The sequence below is a fragment of the Actinia tenebrosa genome, unplaced genomic scaffold (genome assembly GCF_029948245.1).
Source record: "Actinia tenebrosa isolate PJP-AT-01 unplaced genomic scaffold, QUT_ActTen_1.0 PGA_scaffold8__29_contigs__length_14323225, whole genome shotgun sequence".
In the NCBI taxonomy this organism is placed as follows: Eukaryota; Metazoa; Cnidaria; class Anthozoa; order Actiniaria; family Actiniidae; genus Actinia; species Actinia tenebrosa.
The window spans coordinates 220,383-239,832 of NW_028292585.1; the positions used below are offsets into that span (position 1 = coordinate 220,383).

The 19,450-nt window shown below is 37.5% G+C and overlaps 3 protein-coding genes and 1 pseudogene across 3 annotated transcripts; 2 read left to right on the plus strand and 2 right to left on the minus strand.

Moving 5' to 3' along the window:
- Positions 1–30: 30 nt before the first annotated feature.
- Positions 31–11,533, plus strand: LOC116296987 (uncharacterized). The gene is made up of 11 exons (XM_031705120.2): positions 31–39; positions 132–190; positions 1,042–1,155; positions 1,396–1,492; positions 2,332–2,457; positions 2,731–2,767; positions 3,095–3,145; positions 3,619–4,116; positions 5,875–6,580; positions 6,667–7,214; positions 7,616–11,533. The coding sequence occupies exons 1-11, from the start codon at positions 31–33 to the stop codon at positions 10,141–10,143; spliced, it is 4,773 nt and encodes a 1,590-aa protein (XP_031560980.1). The 3' UTR covers positions 10,144–11,533.
- On the minus strand, positions 10,484–15,104 carry LOC116296951 (uncharacterized). The gene is made up of 4 exons (XM_031705072.2): positions 14,942–15,104; positions 14,211–14,281; positions 13,781–13,943; positions 10,484–12,878 (listed from the first exon to the last, which is right to left on the minus strand). Exons 2-4 carry the CDS (start codon positions 14,275–14,277, stop codon positions 12,611–12,613), a joined length of 498 nt encoding a protein of 165 aa, XP_031560932.1. The 5' UTR covers positions 14,278–14,281; positions 14,942–15,104; the 3' UTR covers positions 10,484–12,610.
- A 348-nt stretch (positions 15,105–15,452) lies between these two features.
- Positions 15,453–16,751, plus strand: LOC148904907 (uncharacterized; annotated as a pseudogene).
- A 152-nt stretch (positions 16,752–16,903) lies between these two features.
- On the minus strand, positions 16,904–19,428 carry LOC148904908 (uncharacterized). Its single transcript, XM_089023962.1, has 3 exons — positions 19,365–19,428; positions 18,690–18,819; positions 16,904–18,175 (listed from the first exon to the last, which is right to left on the minus strand). The coding sequence occupies exons 1-3, from the start codon at positions 19,426–19,428 to the stop codon at positions 17,956–17,958; spliced, it is 414 nt and encodes a 137-aa protein (XP_088880088.1). The 3' UTR covers positions 16,904–17,955.
- Positions 19,429–19,450: the final 22 nt, after the last annotated feature.

Below are 19,450 nucleotides of genomic sequence, written 5' to 3' on the forward strand. Positions count from 1 at the left end.
CCCCCGCAAAGCATCATGTATAGTTTCAAGATGTCTGCCGTAAGTATTTGATGTTTTGAGTTCCTTCTGTGTTTTTTCCCTAAATTTTACCTTCTCTTTAAGCGTTTTATTTGTTATTTTTGGTTTCCTAGGGTTCCTTAACCATCCTTGCCGATTATGAAGACGATGATACTGATGCAGAGGATACTGCGTAAGCTCTTTCGTAGTTTTTTGAAATCCCTAACGAACGCGTTCTGAGTTTTGACGTACGACGACGACGGCTACACTGCGACCACCAATCTAGTGGGGATGAATAAATATTGGCAGAATAGTAAAGCTCGGTGCATTAACCTTGGAGTGTTACTAGAGAATCCGTTGTTAGGTTGTTTTTATTTTGGATTTTGTGAAAACACCTAAAACATGCCGCTGTGCATATGCTAACTAGCCTTTAACAGTAGCACGTGATGACATGATTGTAGAGATCAAGCTTTCCAGATCAAATACCACTGTGTTGGGAAATAGTGGTACTTTGGGGGATTATATAGCATATAATATAATATAATAGCATATATTTTGGGTAATACATGAATATTTTTTCTGCAAGTATAATGGGTGCTATATTGCTGTAATATTGACAAGTCTGGCATTTGCACATGCATATTAATAGAGGGTACATGTGACATAAATCTTTAGTATTGCATGGCTGGGATGTAGTGAGGTCTCGGTCATAGAGTGAGGGGGAAGCGATGTACCATTTTGCTGCCAAATCATTAAATACACATTTTATCATTAGATTTCCCTGCCATATATGCAGCTCATAAAACTTTCTTTTATTACATAAAGTAGATCTATTCTAAAATAGTGAAAATATTGCATTGTGGTCTAGCTTGGGTACAAACATTTTTTGTTGATCAATAATTATATGGCCTTTTTAACCCAAGTTAGACTACAATGCACCACCATTTTATTGATCAAACTCAGACAAGTGCAATGGTGTCTGCCAATTAGGATGATGTCTAGTATAGGCCTTAAATCAAATGAATTTTGCTCTTGTTGCTATAGAAACCCAGAAAGTAAGGCATATGGCAGTCACTTAAGAGGAACATTTACAGTGTCACAAGATGGAAGATGTCCTCGCTGTAAAACTGACAGTGTTTTATTTGTCATTCTTGATGAGTATGTAAACACCTTTCCTTGCTACTTGCTTTTTACTGCTGTTTTTGATATTCTGCAAACTCTGACGTTTTAACAGCTGGCTACCATAGGTTACTACTATCATTTTACTACAGCTGCCAGAATGATTATCAACTTTACTTTTAATTTAACAATTTTATATGAATTTTTTAAAAAATCAGTGACAAAAAAAATGTGCCGGATATTTTGCAAATGTTGTAATAAATCATTCATTTGTATCAGGTTGTTTCCCACGGGAGATATGCCAGAGATCCTCTATACCTTGATAGCTAAAGGCAAAGCTGTTCTGTGGTCCAGCCAAGACAAGAAAGGGTGTAAGGTAAACAAAGACTCCATGTTGGTTTGCTGCATATCCAGTGCCTCTGCATGTATGCTGTGAAATTAGTGACATCAACCCATCGAATACTAATACTTCCCACTCCTTCTATTTTCTTATAACTCTTTATATCATTATAAAATGGGATTTTTATTTCTCTGTGGAATAAGTGTATGAGCAAACAAAGGTTATCAAAGGTTTAATCTGTGAGTTAACAGTGTCTTGACTTTGATCAGCCCAGAGATTGTTACAGGGTTTAACAAAATTTTGATCTTTTTTATTTTTTTTAAATAAAAACTTACTTTCCCAGTAAAGTTAGGGAATTTGAGTTTTTGTCATAACATTTTTATTTTTTTAAAATTGGTCCTTTGTTCAACTGAATGTACATGTAACTACGAAATCCTTAAACCTGGTTTTTGGTGGCAATTTATTATAAACTACATATATATTGTTAACGATATTACAAGTTTTTGCTTCAAGGGTCAATAAGCAAGTAAGTATTCATTCATATTCTTGTTTTGATAACTATAACAGTTATTCCAGCTTTGATTTATTCTCAGGTCTGTGTTTGAATTGATTCTTTCTCATGCTTTTGATATTGTCATCAAAATTATGGATTCTCATGATTTCATTAATTCATAATTTGGCAAAAAAAAAAAAAAAAAAAAAATGAAAGAAATCAAGAAATTTGAGAGACTCTTGAATCCTATAAATTATTTTAATACTGTGTTATTAACATATTAAACATATTATAGATATCATTTCAGTAATATATTATTCAATCCTTGTAATGCAATGGATTATGGAATTAAGAGGATACTGTATCATTGCTATTATCACAGGCTCCGCCCACCTTTCTTTGCCGAGGATTTTGCCCCCCAGATCCTTTAGGTGCAGGCTTCAATATAGACTGGTCCAGGAACTCTCTAAAAGACATCTTTTTTTCTGCAAAAACAATAGACACAATGGTATGTTCCATGCTCTTAAAAAAATGTATATTTAAATTAATTCAAATTTTATTGAACAGAACAAAATTACAAAATTAATATAATTGTGATTTATGTGTAAAAACGACCTTAATCTTTTTTTTTTTTTACTTTTGTAAAATAAAATTCTGAGATTCCAATGGATAAAAGTATGAAATGATTGTAATATTTTAACATGTAATGTAGATTTATTATAATGATACTGATAGATAATGTTTATTTTTGAAATGGATTTTCTATTTTTCAAAAATGAAGGATGCTGCTTCTGAAGATCATATCAGCTCACAACCAGGTAAGGATTCGTTTTTCATTTAAGATTCATGTCACGCCTTGATATTTTAAATAATATTTATGGCATATAAGATAATAATGCTAATAATTAGCAGCTAGGTCACAATTAATATTGGAATGCAAGTTACGTTCCTTTCCCCCGCCACACTTTTAGTTAATTCTTGTCTTTGCTTATTGCTTTGTAAATTGCTTATTTCTATCCCTTGTTTATATCATTGGTTGCAAATTCATTCAACTAAACTAAATAATTTCAAATAGAATTTAAAGGACACTCTCTATTTTGCTTAAGTGACCTGAAATAAAACAGATTTCTGATTGATTCATACAGGAATATACAATGAAATTGATGAAAGTGAGAACAAAGAGGAAGATGTACAAGGTATCTATAGGCATACAGATTTCATGTAAAGGCTTTAAAAAACATGGGAGTACATTTTTATGATTAGAAAGAGATTCAATCATAATAGTAATAACCTCTCTACCTTGGGTAATGTTTTCCTATTTCAGACCATGTGTCATTCCCTAGAGTATCCTTTCTTTGTTTAATGGATGAAAACGAGAAGACACATGAATATAGACACAACTCAATCAAAGAATCTTATTCCCAAGTAAGAGTATGACACATGGCCTGAAATGGGAAAATATTGTGCCCAAGTTAGAGGTCACTCGTGTGAAGTCTACTTTTGTTTTAAATCATATCTGCAAAACTGAATAATGTGATTTTTATATTAAAATGTTACAGTTTACTTAACATTGATAAATGTTGTTTCTTCGGAACCTTTTCAATTTATTCTTAATATGTACATAATAGTAATTACTATTAAAAGAAATTAATTGAAATATCAATTTTAGAAACAGCCGAAGTCTCCAATAATGAGGACAATGAAAATGATGATGATAATGAAGAGGAAGAAGAAGATGATGATGATGAAATTGATGAAGATGAACTGATAAAGCAAATGTTAGCAAAAGAAGCAATGAAAACCCAAGAAGATATAAAGGCTGATTCAATTCAGCCCAGTGTCTCTAGTGAAATTACAGAAGCTGAAAACTCTGAGCAAACTTCATCGGAAACAAAAACTATTTATTACGCTCCATCTTCTACCAATACCACGGCTAATAATGATGATGACAATGATGATTCAGTGCCTATTATTCACAGCTGTCAATCATCATCAGACACAAACAAAAATCAACAGTACCCGGTTTCGAGTGATGGTACCTGCCCCTTCTGTACTTCTAAAAATGTTCAATATATCATCGTCTGTTCTTCGGACCTGCAGGATAAAGACTTGCCATATACACTCCGAGAACTACTAAAGAGAGATCAAGCTTTCAAGATGGCAAAAGGTCAGTCCATGTTGTATGTGTAGTACCCCTTTAAGCTATTACAAAATCTTCTCACTAGGATGCAATAGTTGTGAAATATGTCTACATAAATTAGATTATGCATTCTTCATAAGATTATGCTTTTGTAGTTTCTTGAAATTGTAAACTAACAGGTTTTTTTTATTTGTTTTTCTTTTAGGTAAATTGCTGTTATTTTGTCTTGTATTGGTAGCAGTGGCTTTAGTTACAAAGAGCTAATAGTTTCACGTAGCAGTTATCTTGGATTATTGGTGTTTATAATTAGAATTTAGGTTGTACAAGATTAAAGTCTGCTAGATTTACTTGTGTCAACAATCAACGAAAATTTTACCTCTGCAAATCGACCTCAAACACCTCCCTTCTACAATTGTATCTGTTTGATTTGTTTGTTTTATATATACTTCACATTTTAGTTTCTGCAATTTTTAATTACATTTTTCATTATATTATGTGTTATTTGCGATCCCCAAAGCTTTGAGAAGCACAGGTGGTGTAGCAGTGAAAGGACTTGCCTCTCACCAATGCGGCCCAGGTTCAAGTCCCGACCATCTTGGTGTTGTGTGTGAGTTGAGTTGTTCAATAGTTCTCTCCTGTGCTTCGAGGGTTTTCCTCCCTCCGCAAAAATCAACTTCTAAATTCCAATTGGAATTCAGTGGAAGAAGAGCCACTCTGTGGAATCCACTGTTAATCTCATTATTATTATTATTATGGAAGTTGTATACTTAATGCTGCCTAGGCATTATTACATTCAGTCAGGCAGGCTAGCTGTGACCGACTGCTACTACTACTACTACTATTATTATTATTGTTATTATTATTATTACTATTATCACTATTATTATTATTATTATTGTTATTATTATTATCAAAAACAAACAAGTGAAAGCAAGCATTATAGCATCTACAACAAGGCAACAAAGGCAAAGAAAAAATCTTTTTAAACCAATAGAAGCAAGAAAGATTAAATAAACCGACATAATGTGTTAAGAAACCAGTTCATCACATTTAAATTGGCAATCTCTATGAAAAAAATTTCCACGCTTATCATGTTATATAAGCTTTAAAAGGATGTAGAAAATAATCAAATACAGAGTAGCTAGTGCATGGCTACTAACCAGTAACACTCTTTATCCAATTAAGATTTATTTAAAGGCTCTTCACAACAAAACAACCTCATAAAATAATTTATCTTCATTTTGCTGTTCTAGGAAATCTCTTTTTCTAATTGTTTTTGCCTGCTTTAAACCCTCTTTGAAGGTCCAACTACTTAGCATCACATTTTGAGATCTTTTTCTTTGGTCACCCCTTGAAGCCCCCCTTATCACCCAGAATTAGGATTAAAAGGACTATGCTAGAAGGGAACTTATGATGTCACTAGTACTACATTGTATCATTAATAGACCTCTTCACATTGTGCATAATGTATTCCTATTTCAGACCATGTGTTATTCCCTAGAGTATCATTTCTTTGTTTAACTGTTACACATGAGAAGACAAATATTCACACAGCTCAAACAAAAGGTTTTATCATCAACAGAATGACATGGTCTGAAATGGAAAAAGGTTATGCCCAAGGACTATACTTTTAACAAAAGAAAGAAATAAACAGCACCATCTCTCATCCAATCAGAATGCTTAGTGTTTTGCTCTATTAAACATGTGACAGTGTTGTGTCGGTGCTTTATGTTATTATTGGACAAAGATCAGCAAGTTAAATTAATATTTCTTTTTTCTTGACAGGTGCGAACGACCCACCATCATTTCTTTGTCAAAACTGTCAGTATGGCTTCAACCTAGACTGGTCTATTACTAACCTAGAGCTGATATTTGGCATCCCAAAGAAACCATCCAAGAAGCAGGCAGCTACTGCTTATGGGGTCACATCTCAAATGGGGTATCCACCTCCAAGGGTACCTCCTATGGTACCTCTAGCTAATGTACCTCCTCCATCTTTACCTCCCAGAGGGTTCCCTCCACCCTATCCAGGGATTCCCCCACCAGCAGTACCACCACCAGGACTGGCACCACCTGGAACATTCCCACAGCCGCCCCCAAGGATACCCCCACCAAGGGTTCCGCCTCCATATTTACATGTTCCTCCAAGGCTCACACCACCACCTGCATACCCTCCAAGAGTCCCTCCACCAGGACATGTTCCTCCAGGGATGCCACCACCACCTGGACAAGCTTCACCACGGCTACCACCACATGTTTCTCCAAGGCTTCCACCAACCCCACCTGGACAAGCTTCTCCAAGATATCCAATTCCTGGCTCATCACCTCATATGCCAAGAGCACCACCCATACTACCTAGGGTTCCTCCTCCTGCTGGGCAGTACCCTAGGGTGCCTCCTAGGCACCCACCACCTATAGACTATCAGTATGGCTATCAGCAACAGTTCAGACCTCCTGCTGGCTACCCACCAGTACAAGCTGGATACCAAGGGTATGAAATAGCTTATTTTTACCCCACTGGTTTTCTTATTGCCAAATCCTTAATGTTATTTTGTGGGGGTAATTTTTCTATTTCAGGTACCCTGGATATGGCCATACCAACCCATACTACCCAATGCAAGGACCACCCATGCCGCCACCACCTGGGCAGTTTCCATATCAACAACCCCCATACTATCAGCCGGCTGCTGGGTACCCTCCCATGCAGCCACCTGGGTACCACCAACCTCCAGCCCCTGGAACGCAATACTGCCCACCAACCCGACCGCCAACATCACATCCATCATCCTACCACAGAACACATTATACGACATACCCAGGACACACATCAAAGTCAGAACCACAGACAGTAACAGCAAAGGAGAAGGAACATGAGGACAAAGAGATAGATCAAGTTGTGGATGATCAGCAGTCATTAGAAGATTCGCACAGATTTGAAGAACTGTTGAACCAGATTGACCATAGTCGTGGTGTCACTTCATCTGAAGGAAGCGGTCTAGATGTGGATTTGAGTCAGAATGAACCCAACTCGATCAGTGAGGAGCAGGGTGATGCTGATTATGATGAACGACCACCTGGAGATGATTATGATGATACCACACCTGAGTTTGAGACTGTGCCTTCTGGTAAGTAAGATAGATGGTTATTAGGTGGTTTCTTCTTTCTTTCTTTTTTTCCTTCCTCCTTTCCTTCCTTCCTTCCTTCCATCCTTCCTTCCTTCATCCTCCCTTCCTTCCTTCCATCCCTACTTTCTTCCTTCCTTCCTTCCATCCCTCCCCTCCTTTCATTCTTTCTTCCTTCCTTCCTTTATCTCTTTCTTTCTTTTCCTTTTAGGAATCTTTCTTCTAGCGTAGCAAGTAATTGTGAAAGCAGCCAAGTTTATCCTCTATCTTTTTCTTTCCCTTTACAACCACTTATCCATCCTTTTTTCTTGTCATTAGGTTACAGCAAAATTCACTTGCTTCTCAATAGCATGAGCAGAATTTTTGTCACATCAATCATTTAGTTTGTTTTATCTATTTCTCAGCCACAAAGAAATGGAAATCCAAAGTGGAAAGTGAGGATCCTATAACTAACCTAGAGCCTTCAGGTGATGCTATGGAAACAACTACCATGAAGACCCAAGTAACAAGCTGCAACATCACAGAACCTATTGACTCTGAAGAACAAGATACCACTGTACCATATCAGAACCAGGCTGAAGAGTCAGAAGAAGCCATGGAGATGACTGATGAGTCTGCTGCCAAGGATACCGATGTCAAGGAGACAGTTGCCAAGAAGATTGTAGTGAAAAGGACACCCAAAGGAAGACGAGGACGTAAGAGGAAGGCTGCAGAAAAACCACAGGAAGAGAGTGTTACTAAGCAACCGAAAGTCACAGATGATAGTTCGCAGGAAGATAGTGAAGAAGTGAAGCTAGATGCTGTTTGTGAGGAACAAAAACTGATGGAGAAGAGTGCCAAAGATGAAAATGAAGAATCACTGCCTGAAGAGGAATCAAAGCCAAATGCCAGAAGAGGAAAGAGGAAGAGAGCTACTAAGCAATCCAAGCCAGCCACCAAAGACGAAGTGTCTGAATCAAAAGAAATAAGAGAAGAAAGGAAAGACACAGAAGAGAATGTTACTAAGCACCCAAAAGTCACCAATGAGAGTTCACAAGAAGAAACTGAAGAAGTAAAGCTAGATAGTGTCGATGCTGTTGGCGAGGAACAAAAGCTGATAGAAGACAGTGCCAAAGATGAAAATGAAGAACCACTGCCAGAAGAGGAATCCAAACCAAATGCCAGAAGAGGAAAGAGGAAGAGAGCTACTAAGCAATCCAAGCCAGCCACCAAAGACAAAGTGTCTGAATCAAAAGAAATAAGAGAAGAAAGGAAAGACACAGTCTCTTCTGAAATTTCCAGCACAGAACCTTCAGAAGATGAGCAACCATCTAAACGAGAAGTAGGTGTAAAAACTGTGAAAAGCAAAGCAAGAAGGTCCAGAAACGTTGAGGATGAGACTGAAGAATTGGCTCAGTCTTCAAGTGTAGAGACCGAGGTTCCTTCTCCTACTCCCACCAGACAGCGACGAGGAAGGTCACAAGGCAGATTATCTGACAAGGACACTGGAACCATGACTGTAACTGATGAGAAAGCAGATTCTGTGTCTGCCATTACTTTTACCAGACAACGAAGGGGGAGACCACAGAAGGATGTTGATGAAAAGGAAAGTGAACCCAATATGGAAACAGCTGAGTTCCCTCAAACAAATCCAGAGACACCCAGAAACGAAGACCCAAAGTCTGGCTCCTCTGCTACTAGAAGAGGAAGAGGGCAAGCACAGCAAGGTAACAAAGCTGAAGCAGTCGTTACAAACCAAACTGATGAGGTGACCTCAGTGAAAACTGATGACACTACTGTCACTACTGGTTTAAATACTACACCAGATGAGTCCCAACAGCACAAAATGGAAGTGAAAGATGGTATCGAAAAGAAGAAAGACAACAGTGATACAGAATCTACTGATTGTAAACAGCCAGATGTGGAGACACCTTCTGAAATTACAGCTCCTGTCAGGAGAAGAAGTGGACGATCACTGAGGGGATCTTCCAAGAAGGATGACACTACTGTACCAGAACCTACTGATTCTAAACAGCCAGATGTGGAGACACCTTCTGAAATTACAGTTCCTGTAGGGAGAAGAAGTGGACGATCACTGAGGGTATCATCAAAAGAAGATGACACTACTGTACCAGAACCTACTGATTCACAGCAGTCAGATGTAGAGACACCTGCAGCAAGTATGGCTCCTGTAGGGAGTAGAAAGGGACGATCACTAAGGGGATCTTCCAAGATGGATGACACTGATTCACAACAGTCAGATGAAGTAGAGGAACCTATAGGACACATGGCTGCTACCAGAAGAAGGAGCGGGAAATCAACAAGAGGATCTTTCAAGAAGGCTGACACTTCAGTGACTCCAGAAGCTGTGTCTCAAGCACTGGCAACCACACCACTTGATGAAAGTGCATCTCCTGATGTAGATCATCATTCTAAGCCTTCCACTTCAAACAAAGGAAGAAGGAAAGGGAATAAACAGAAACAACCTGATCATGACAGTAGCTCTCCACAAGTTGAAGAACAGAGCTCTGAAGAAGACGTTGTTACCACAAAGCCTACAAGAAAAAGACAGTCTTCCAACATGAGCAAAGATGTTGATTCTGATAGCACTCCACCAGTTGAAGAACAGAGCAAACACGAAGAGATAATAGTTGGCAGCAAAAGGACTGTTAAGAACAAAGGCAAAACAATACGGAAGGGAACCACGCTGAAAAACGATCACACTGGAGACACTTCAGCTGATGTAGAAACGTCTGATCAGGAAAAATCAAATGCTTTAAGCACAAAACGCCTTCATAAAACATCACTAAACAAGGATGAATCAATGAACACCTCCGTTACAGATGATGAAGCAGCAGTATCAGATAACATAGAATCACCTGCTAGGCCTCCTCATGAACCCAAAATAACTCCAGCAAAGACATCTCGACGTGTACTTAGAAAAAGAAATTAGGCAGCATTATTGAATCATTTTCATACAGGACAAAAATCATAAATGTGCTCAATTTAACACTGGTTTTTTTCAGTAACAGGACGTTTTCATGATATCATCATTGACTTCTACCACCAAACTCCCTTGCACACTTTCTTTTGTTCAGTTAGTTAGACTCATTGTCTTACTACTCTCATAAGGGAATACAAATTTAAATAAGAGAGAAAAAAGCGAAGCATCTTGGTTGTGGAAGTCAAATTACACCATCATGCAATCATACTATTCAAGAGTACAGAAGTAGTACGTACTGCTAAACTACAACACAACTCTTAAATTTCACTACATTTTTTCACAACACATCTAAAAACAACAAATATTTAACCTCATTTGCATTTCATGTTTATATTCGGATTACAAAACGAATGATATAGTCATTAAATAGTCCATCCTTTTAGGCTATAGTCCATGCTTTTGGCCAAAAATGACCCATTTTGAACTTTTTTTGAATAATGCAATACTTTGAAAAAGGTGCGAAAAACACCCAAAATCCATCAAAACCATGGGCTATAGTCCATGCTTTTGGCCAAAAATGACCCATTTTGAACTTTTTTTTGAATAATTCAATACTTTGAAAAAGGTGCGAAAAACACCCAAAATCCATCAAAACCATGGGCTATAGTCCATCCTTTTTGGCCAAAAATGAAACGTTTTGAACTTTCTTTCAATAATGCATTTATTTGAAAATGGTGCGAAAAAAACCCAAAATCCATCAAAACCATGGGCTATAGTCCATCCTTTTTGGCCAAAAATGACCCATTTTGAACTTTCTTTGAATAATGCATTTATTTGAAAAAGGTGTGAAAAACACCTAAAATCCATCAAAACCATGGGCTATAGTCCATGCTTTTTGGCCAAAAATGACCCATTTTGAACTTTCTTTGAATAATGCATTTATTTGAAAAAGGTGTGAAAAACACCTAAAATCCATCAAAACCATGGGCTATAGTCCATGCTTTTTGGCCAAAAATGACCCATTTTGGACTTTCTTTGAATAATGCATTTATTTGAAAAAGGTGTGAAAAACACCTAAAATCCATCAAAACCATAGGCTATAGTCCATGCTTTTTGGCCAAAAATGACCCATTTTGGACTTTCTTTGAATAATGCATTTATTTGAAAAAGGTGTGAAAAACACCTAAAATCCATCAAAACCATGGGCTATAGTCCATGCTTTTTGGCCAAAAATGACCTATTTTGAACTTTCTTTGAATAATGCATTTATTTGAAAAAGGTGTGAAAAACACCTAAAATCCATCAAAACCATGGGCTATAGTCCATGCTTTTGGACAAAAATGATGCATTTTGAACTTTCTTTGAATAATGCATTTATTTGAAAAAGGTGCGAAAAACACACAAAATCCATCAAAACCATGGGCTATAGTCCATGCTATTGGACAAAAATGACCCATTTTGAATATTCTTTGAATAATGCATTTATTTGAAAAAGGTGTGAAAAACATCCAAAATCCATCAAAACCATGGGCTATAGTCCATGCTTTTTGGCCAAAAACATCCAAAATAATGGTACTGGTAAAAATACACTCGAGATGATTGGATGAAAGAGGAATGTTAAAACGGTCCAATGGTAATAGTAAATTGGTATAGCCAAAAACCATTAAAAATGACCTTTACTTTAAAAAATATATCCTGGTGAGATTGAATGATAAAAGGTGTGAAAATTTGTGCCAAATGAGCTCTGGAGTATAAGTCTATGGTTTTCAAAATACTAGTAGTTAATTTTGGACGTTTTTACGTTCTTTTTGCATTGGAGCCAGAAATGCTTTGTTAATATGATAAATTTTCTAATATTTTATGGAAGGAGAAGAAGAAAGATTTATTACTTGCGTAAAAAATGATGTTTGGGGTTTTGTCACCAATGACATTTAGCTCGATTCTTGAGTGATATACATGTATAGATGGTATATAATGTACGTACGGCCTAGGATAAAACCCGGGGGGAGGACTCTCTTGAAAAGTGGGTAGGGGGATTCAACAGACCTTTTTAGGGTCGAAAATGAGACCTCGCGTACCTTTTAGGGTCTCCGGCTGACTCCCGTCTGACTCTACCTTTTAGGATCAGATTTGTTTGTTTTGAAAAATATCAAACGTCATACATATAATGGTTGGAAACGTCATTTTAAATGTGGTCGTACCTTTTAGGGTCTAAAATCAGCATCTCAGTTAATTTATGCGCACCTTTTAGGGTCATTTTCAAAACCGTCCGTCGAGCCCCCCTAGCCACTTTTCAAGAGTCACCCCTTCCGGGGGATGAAATACCCAACGTTCAAAATCAAGATGACAGGTATGTGCATGGCTGAATGAATACTAAGAGGTCGTATTCTCATGAAACTGTTACCACCGTGACATAATCAACTTAATTAGCAACGTTTGACAAAGTCAATTGAAACAATGTGGTTTGTATGTTAGCTCATGTTTGGGGTTGGCTCTTCCCTTGTTGTTTTCTGATTTCTTTACATTCATTGCACACACAAACATGGCCAGGGATAGAGTATTGTTGGGGTTCACTCTTCCGAGGCTGGCTTTGAGGGGACACGTAAATGACTGGAGTGTGTTGTTGCTGTTGTTGATGTCCTCCTACAGGCTCCATGCGCTGTTCAGGTGGGTAACTGTGCTGTTCATGTGACGACTCATTCCTGTTGCTTCTCACAGATGGATCTGGTTCTAGATCTTTACTTCTGTTAACAGAGAGGAAAATTTTAGTTGTTGCAACTCATGCAAATTGTATGTATAAACTAACAAGATAAGAACATCTGAAACTTAAGAATCCAGGAAATACTCCAGTTTCGAGTTCTCTGTTGCTCAGGGTTAGGTTCAACTTTTGCAGAATATTCAAGTGTTCCAGTGAAAATCTGTGAAATTTCAAAGTGTTTGTTTTGTAGAAGTTGTGCATTCTCTACATTACCGTTGGTATTTGTGATTATTTAGACAATGATACAAGGTTAAGCCTGAGTAAATGAGTTTGTAATCAAGGAACACAGCGGTAAGTTGGAACTCGAAATTCCCTATACGACTGTAAGAAAAACGTATTATAAAGTATTTAGATATGTAGCGCGCAGATTGGCTGTTACCTCTTTTGTATCATAGGACAGAGACACGCTCATGCAAAATCATTCTAAATACTTTACAAAAGTAAAAGTAATATAAAACGGCTGCTTATGTATATACTGTGATATAAACAAACTCGTAAAGCGAGAGAAACACTCGGGTACGCCTCGTTTTCCTAAGTTTGCTTTTCTTGAGCTCTACAGCTCTCAGCGTGTTTATATCACAGTACAGAGACATGCGCGAGCGCTGTATTTATCCTTGTGATGCAGTACACTTATTTTGATCGTAATGTGTGCTAACACTCAGATTGTTCAAACACTCATAATCTCACGCATAATGTGATTGGCTCACTGGTCTTGCTGTAAAAACTTTCTCGTAATTTCTCACAGTCCCAAAACCTGGACTGTTCGCCTAGCCGGTGTAAACGCGATAGCTTTGTTCAATCTAGCCTGTCTTGCTTGACACACCCCTCCCCTCCCCCTCTCCAGACAACAATCACGCAACGCAGACTGTATTTCCTCTGCCTTCGTACCTGGTAGATTTGGACAGCAGTCTTATGCAAACCAATAGGACAATGATAATGCATATCAGCAGCAGGAGGATGAGAATCACCAGGATCGTAATGGCCACTGGGATAGAATCACTGATCTCTTCCGGTTCTGTGTACCATTCGGTTGTGCTGTTACTTGCTGCTCCTTTAAAAATATGAAATAACCGTGTGAGTATTTAGTCAAGGGAGAAATAAGTGGAGACCAGGTTTTAGCGCGCAATGCACCCTGGGAGTCACGAACTTTTTTATTCCGATGTTTCCCGTCATGCTTTACGAGTGCTGCGTAAACGTGGGATGGCGGGTTCAACTTCCTCTTCTTCCTTTCCTCCCTTTTCCTTTTTTCAACTCACGATACTCCCAAGTTTATTCAACGCTTTTTATATGAGCACAAAGTTTCAGACTGATCACTTACCAACACTCGCTGCGATACAAAACAGCAATAATATCAGGACATTTATCTTCATGGTGGGATCCATCATGTTTCTGTCGAGATAGAGCGATAATTACTAAATAAAAGTCAGACTATGAAAAACTAAATTAATAGAATTTTAGTCCATGCTCTAAATTTTTAGACAAGCGAGTACGTTGGTTGACTTTGCTTAAGCTAAAGTGAGTTAATTCAGAACTAATTTGTCGAATAGCTTCGAATGAATAAAATAAGCGAAAGGATCGACTATATACGTTTCTGTCACGGTGCTCTTTCCAGATGTTATACTGCAAATAGAAAGCCACTTATTTTGAAATATTTTTCAGTTTTTCAAAGGTTTTCATATGTTCAAGGACAGAAAATCTTCATAGTGAATGTGGCTACTGCTTTCATTATCGGATAATCATCAACACGCATTTTCCCTATCAATTATCCCGCTTCTTTAGGTGTCAAAAAACTTCCTATCGTACTTTCAGTTGTTTTTCCGCGGAACAGGCCAAAATACTGGTAATTCAAATTGGTAAAATCTCTCAAAGCCTTGTAAAGCCTTGAATTGTAACTTAGTTTACGAGCTAAACTTAGTGAAATTCGTACGCCATATATTTAAGCTACCAAACGGCAACGAAACTAAACGAATTATAAAAGACAGCATTAGAGCAAAAGGTATTCAACCTAAAAAGTTACAGAATTTTCTTCCAAACAAGACTAAGACATACCTTTGCAGCTATAGCAAGAATTTCCTTGTTTTCCAGAGGAGTTGCTCTTTATACATCAATACAGTGAACTCTTTAGATGAAGCTTCTTCGGCGTTACCATTGACAACTCGTCATGACAAAATTCTTCTCGATCTAAAGAAAATGTAAAAAATAAAATGTTGCTTTTCGCTAAAACCAAAAATGCTAATTCTGTGAAATTTTGAAAGTACACCGCTGTGGGTTGGAAGAATGTTATTGTAAATAGTCTTTTCTAGACTTTCCGCTATTTGTGTGGATCTTGATTTGTTTATGGTCGTTGTTATGGCAATGATTATGCCTGTGGAGGTTCTGAATTGTGTCTGGATGGACGAAACGTAGCAGACAAATTAAACAAACTTGACTAAATATTTTTTGTATTAATTTTCAATCATTTTTACGAGAGGAAAAAAAACATTTTTATTTTAATCAACACCACTATATTTATTATGCGAATGAAAACGCTGGAAATGTTGCACCGTTTTAGAACCTAGCACTCCTACTTTATTGCGTTTAGCTGAACTTGTTCTCACCCTTAATTGTTTTTCCTTTGGCGACCGCTTTTTTCGACAGATTAACGGTGTAGCTATGGGCACCAAAATGGGACCTAGCTATGCTAATTTATTTGTTGGCTACATCGAGCAACAGATTTTTGATCTCTATCCAGGCATTAAACCTGAGCTTTTTGGTCGCTACATTGACGATTGTATTGGTGCTACTTCTTGTTCAAAACAAGACCTAGATTCTTTTATTCTCTATGTCAATTCTTTTCACCCAGCTCTTGAATTCACTTGGGACATTAGTGAAACTTCTGTCACATTTCTTGACATTTCTGTGAAGTATTTCTGCTAATCATCTCAATACCACTATTCATTATAAGCCCACAGACTCTCATTCATATTTACTTTATTCCTCCTCACACCCTAAACACACTCTCAATTCTATTCCTTTTTCGCAATTCTTACGTTTGCGCCGTCTTTGCAGTGACGACACTGATTTTTCTCACAAATGTCAAGAAATGCGTTCCTTTTTTCTTAATCGTGGTTACCCTATTACCATCATCGACCGTGCTATGCTTAAAGCTTCTTCCATAGATCGTAACACTGCTCTCACCCCTAAATCACGCAATTCTAACCTTAACCGCATTCCATTCACTATCACTTACCATCCTATTAACAACTCTATCAAACCTGTCATTAATCGTAACTTCAATTTACTCAACTCTGATCCCACCACGTCCAACATTTTCAAAGAACGCCCTCTTTTTTCGTTCAAAAGGGACCGTAATTTACGCTCTTTCTTAGTTAAAGGTGTACTTCCTTCTAATAAAGAACCCGGTACTTTTCGCTGTTCTCGCAAACGTTGCTACACTTGCCCCTTTGTTGCTTCACATACTTCTATTAAAGGTCCCAAATCCACCTTTAATATTACAGATCATTTTGATTGTACTTCTTCTAACGTCATCTACTGCATTCAATGTTAACGCTGTAACATGCTCTATGTTGGAGAAACTGGCCGCCGATTAGGTGATCGTTTTAGAGACCACCTTTACGACATTCGCAAGAAAGATTTATCTAAACCAGTTGCTCGGCACTTTAACTCTGCTAATCATTCTGAGCTTAATGCTATTGTTTTTGGTCTGTGTTTAACCCACTGCAGCAACAATCATCGTAAAACAAAAGAAATGCGCTTAATTCATTCACTTGGCACCGTTAATCCCCACGGGATGAACGAACGCTTCGCTTATAATTAAGTTATTTCCCACCTATTGTTGCTTTCGATCCTTTTGTTTTCCTTTGTTAAATGGCTTGCTTTTTTCTTATTGGTTTGTTTTCTCTCTCCTCTACTATATAAACATCTCTCTTACTCTCACTTTCTATTGACTCCGACGAAGGACTAACGTCCGAAACGTCAGTTACTATTTTCACTACGGTGTAAAACTTATCATTCTACGATAACTGTTTTATTAGAAACACCGACGCAGTCCACGCTAGTGTTTACTAGCCAACATCTACATATTGAAAAAAGTTTATTGACATTTTTATACTTGATGTACTTCAAGTTTATGTTACAAGTTACTTTTGTACTACATTTAAGTGATACATTTGTTGACAACTAGACATACACTTCAATAAAGTTAATCACCTGAAAAGCTATAAAGCTGAGGCCGACAAGGATTATGGGTAGATTCATTTTACACGTTCAACCGCTTGATAACCGTTCATGGACTTGCGAATCTTTTAACGTTACAGTCTCACCTCTTCTGAGCATCATCGAGCTGCAGTTTGTATTAAAAAAGCTTTGTATGTATATGCTTTTTTGATATGAAAAGTTTCCCATGATGCTCAGTGATCTCAGCTTTCTAGGTTTTTGATGACTAACTTTATTGAAATAAGTGTAAACAATTGGTGGCGTAAAATTATACTGTTAAGTTATATTCATGATTATGAATAAATCGCTGAAGGGTCTGAGCAGATTGAAGTGGAAGGGATGATGATCAAGTGGAGAAGAGACGCGGATGATAGGGCTTCTGGTGAAGATATTATGACATCAAAAAATATATATATAATAATAATAATGTTTATGACACTGATGATCTATCTACAAAGCTTTTCGCTGTTGTATCAAAATGTGGGACAATCACAACAGAGCTAGGCTCCAAACTAAGTGAAAGCCCAAAGATCGAATTAGAATTTAGAAGTTGATTTTTGGGGAGGGAGGAAACCCGGAGAACCCGGAAAACCCTCGAAGCACAGGAGTACATTTGTTGTCCACTGTGCAGAAAAAACTAATCAATTTCTACTCTTACTCCTCTACCTTGCATGTACTGTACTATAACCCAGCAAATATTAATGGATATTTACCTATTTACAAAAATACTCTGGTTTCTATAAATGATCACTTTTTCAGACCAAATAGCACTAGCTCCACACCAACAGTATGCAGATATGGTTTTAATCTTAATCTTAAAATTTTACTCTTAAAATTTTTACGCATGCTCAGTTGTAAGGGGATCCATGTTCCGTTTGAACAGCCACATTTGGTCCCAAGGGATCCAGATAGTAAGGGTCTGTCTGGCAAGCACTGTCTTGGACATGTGGACGTGGATTATGTGGAGATGGGTGAACCCTGGGGCTTGATTTACGTCTGTATGTTGCTTGTTCACTCTCTCGTATGTAGGCGACGTTGGTGTGTCCCGCTGTACTTACTTCTGACTCGCTGTAGGGAAAAAGTAAGATCGATGAGGTCAAAATATCATCATTTTTTTATCCCATCAATGCCAAGGGCGGATCCAGGGGGGGGGGGGCAGTAAAAAAACCCTGAAGAATTAGATGCTTTTTTTAATTGTTTTCCGTTGTGTTGACGGAAGAAACTCAATTAGCCCCCCCTTGAATGCATCCGCCTATCTATCCCACTACCCATCCATCCATCCCATTCAATTATCCATTCATCCCATTCAATTATTCATCCTCATCCCTCTACTTATCCCATCCAATTATTAATCTATCCCACTACCCATCCATCCATCCCATTCAATTATCCATTCACCCCATTCAATTATCCATTCATCCCATTCAATTATTCATCCTCATCCCTCCATTTATCACATCCGATTATCAATCTATCCATCCATCCATTGATTCATTGATTCATTCGTTTGTTCATTTCTTTTTTCATTCAACCAGCCTCTCGATCTGTGTCACGAGCCGATTAACCCCACCCCCATACTTACTTCAAGTACGGAGCCTTGTTGATGTAGTTCTTACAAACACAAATAAGAATAATAATGAAAATAATCCAGACGATGAAGAGCACCAGGATAGCGATGCACAGCGACTCCAGAGTCGAGTAGTCTGTGTTTGCTGTAGGAATAGAAATTACATCATTCGCATTAAAACATTTGTATAGAGAGGCTTTCGTCTATTGATTAAAATTGGAATTGAAAAGTGTCGTTAAAAGGATAGACGTCTGGATTATTATGACCCTCGATCAAATGGCTTTCTAAATGAAGCATTTTAAATGCGGGGACGGTTTATATTTGCACGATTTCGAATTGGTCGATCAAAGTGGAAGTCATTTCACGGTTCAGGTAGTCAGTTTACCATATGAAATGAAATTGTTCTATCAAATATTTATAAAATGTTGTATGATGGAAAATGTAAAAAGTCAACGTCAAATATCACAAAAACAACAAGAAAAGTTTAAAGAAAATTGCTATTGGAAAACTAGGGCTAATCATTTTACAGTGGTGTAAATGTATGCCGGATTTGAAGTGTATTTTTATGGGGGAAATGGAATTAGTTTTTTAGGAGAAATTAAAGGCACGATTAGTGTGCTACTTTTGGCATGCTAGAAGTTTGACACGTTAATAAAGTTTATGTATGTATGTATGTATGTAGGTACATACCTCGTGTTCCAGGGATCAAAACTGTGAATAGAACGAAGAACACCAACCAATGAAGGGAATCCATCTTCATCCGGCAAAAAGTGTAA

Excerpts from the sequence above, each read along its gene's own strand:
- LOC148904908 (XM_089023962.1), bottom strand. The coding sequence starts at position 19,428 with ATGGATTCCCTTCATTGGTTGGTGTTCTTCGTTCTATTCACAGTTTTG. Across the intron at positions 18,820-19,364 it reads TTTGATCCCTGGAACACGAG|CAAACACAGACTACTCGACT; the intron begins GTATGTACCTAC and ends CTATTCCTACAG. Across the intron at positions 18,176-18,689 it reads AACAAGGCTCCGTACTTGAA|CGAGTCAGAAGTAAGTACAG; the intron begins GTAAGTATGGGG and ends TTTTCCCTACAG.
- LOC116296951 (XM_031705072.2), bottom strand. The coding sequence starts at position 14,277 with ATGATGGATCCCACCATGAAGATAAATGTCCTGATATTATTGCTGTTT. Across the intron at positions 13,944-14,210 it reads TTGTATCGCAGCGAGTGTTG|GAGCAGCAAGTAACAGCACA; the intron begins GTAAGTGATCAG and ends ATATTTTTAAAG. Across the intron at positions 12,879-13,780 it reads CTGCTGTCCAAATCTACCAG|AAGTAAAGATCTAGAACCAG; the intron begins GTACGAAGGCAG and ends CTCTGTTAACAG.
- LOC116296987 (XM_031705120.2), top strand. Across the intron at positions 2,768-3,094 it reads TCATATCAGCTCACAACCAG|GAATATACAATGAAATTGAT; the intron begins GTAAGGATTCGT and ends TGATTCATACAG. Across the intron at positions 7,215-7,615 it reads GTTTGAGACTGTGCCTTCTG|CCACAAAGAAATGGAAATCC; the intron begins GTAAGTAAGATA and ends TCTATTTCTCAG.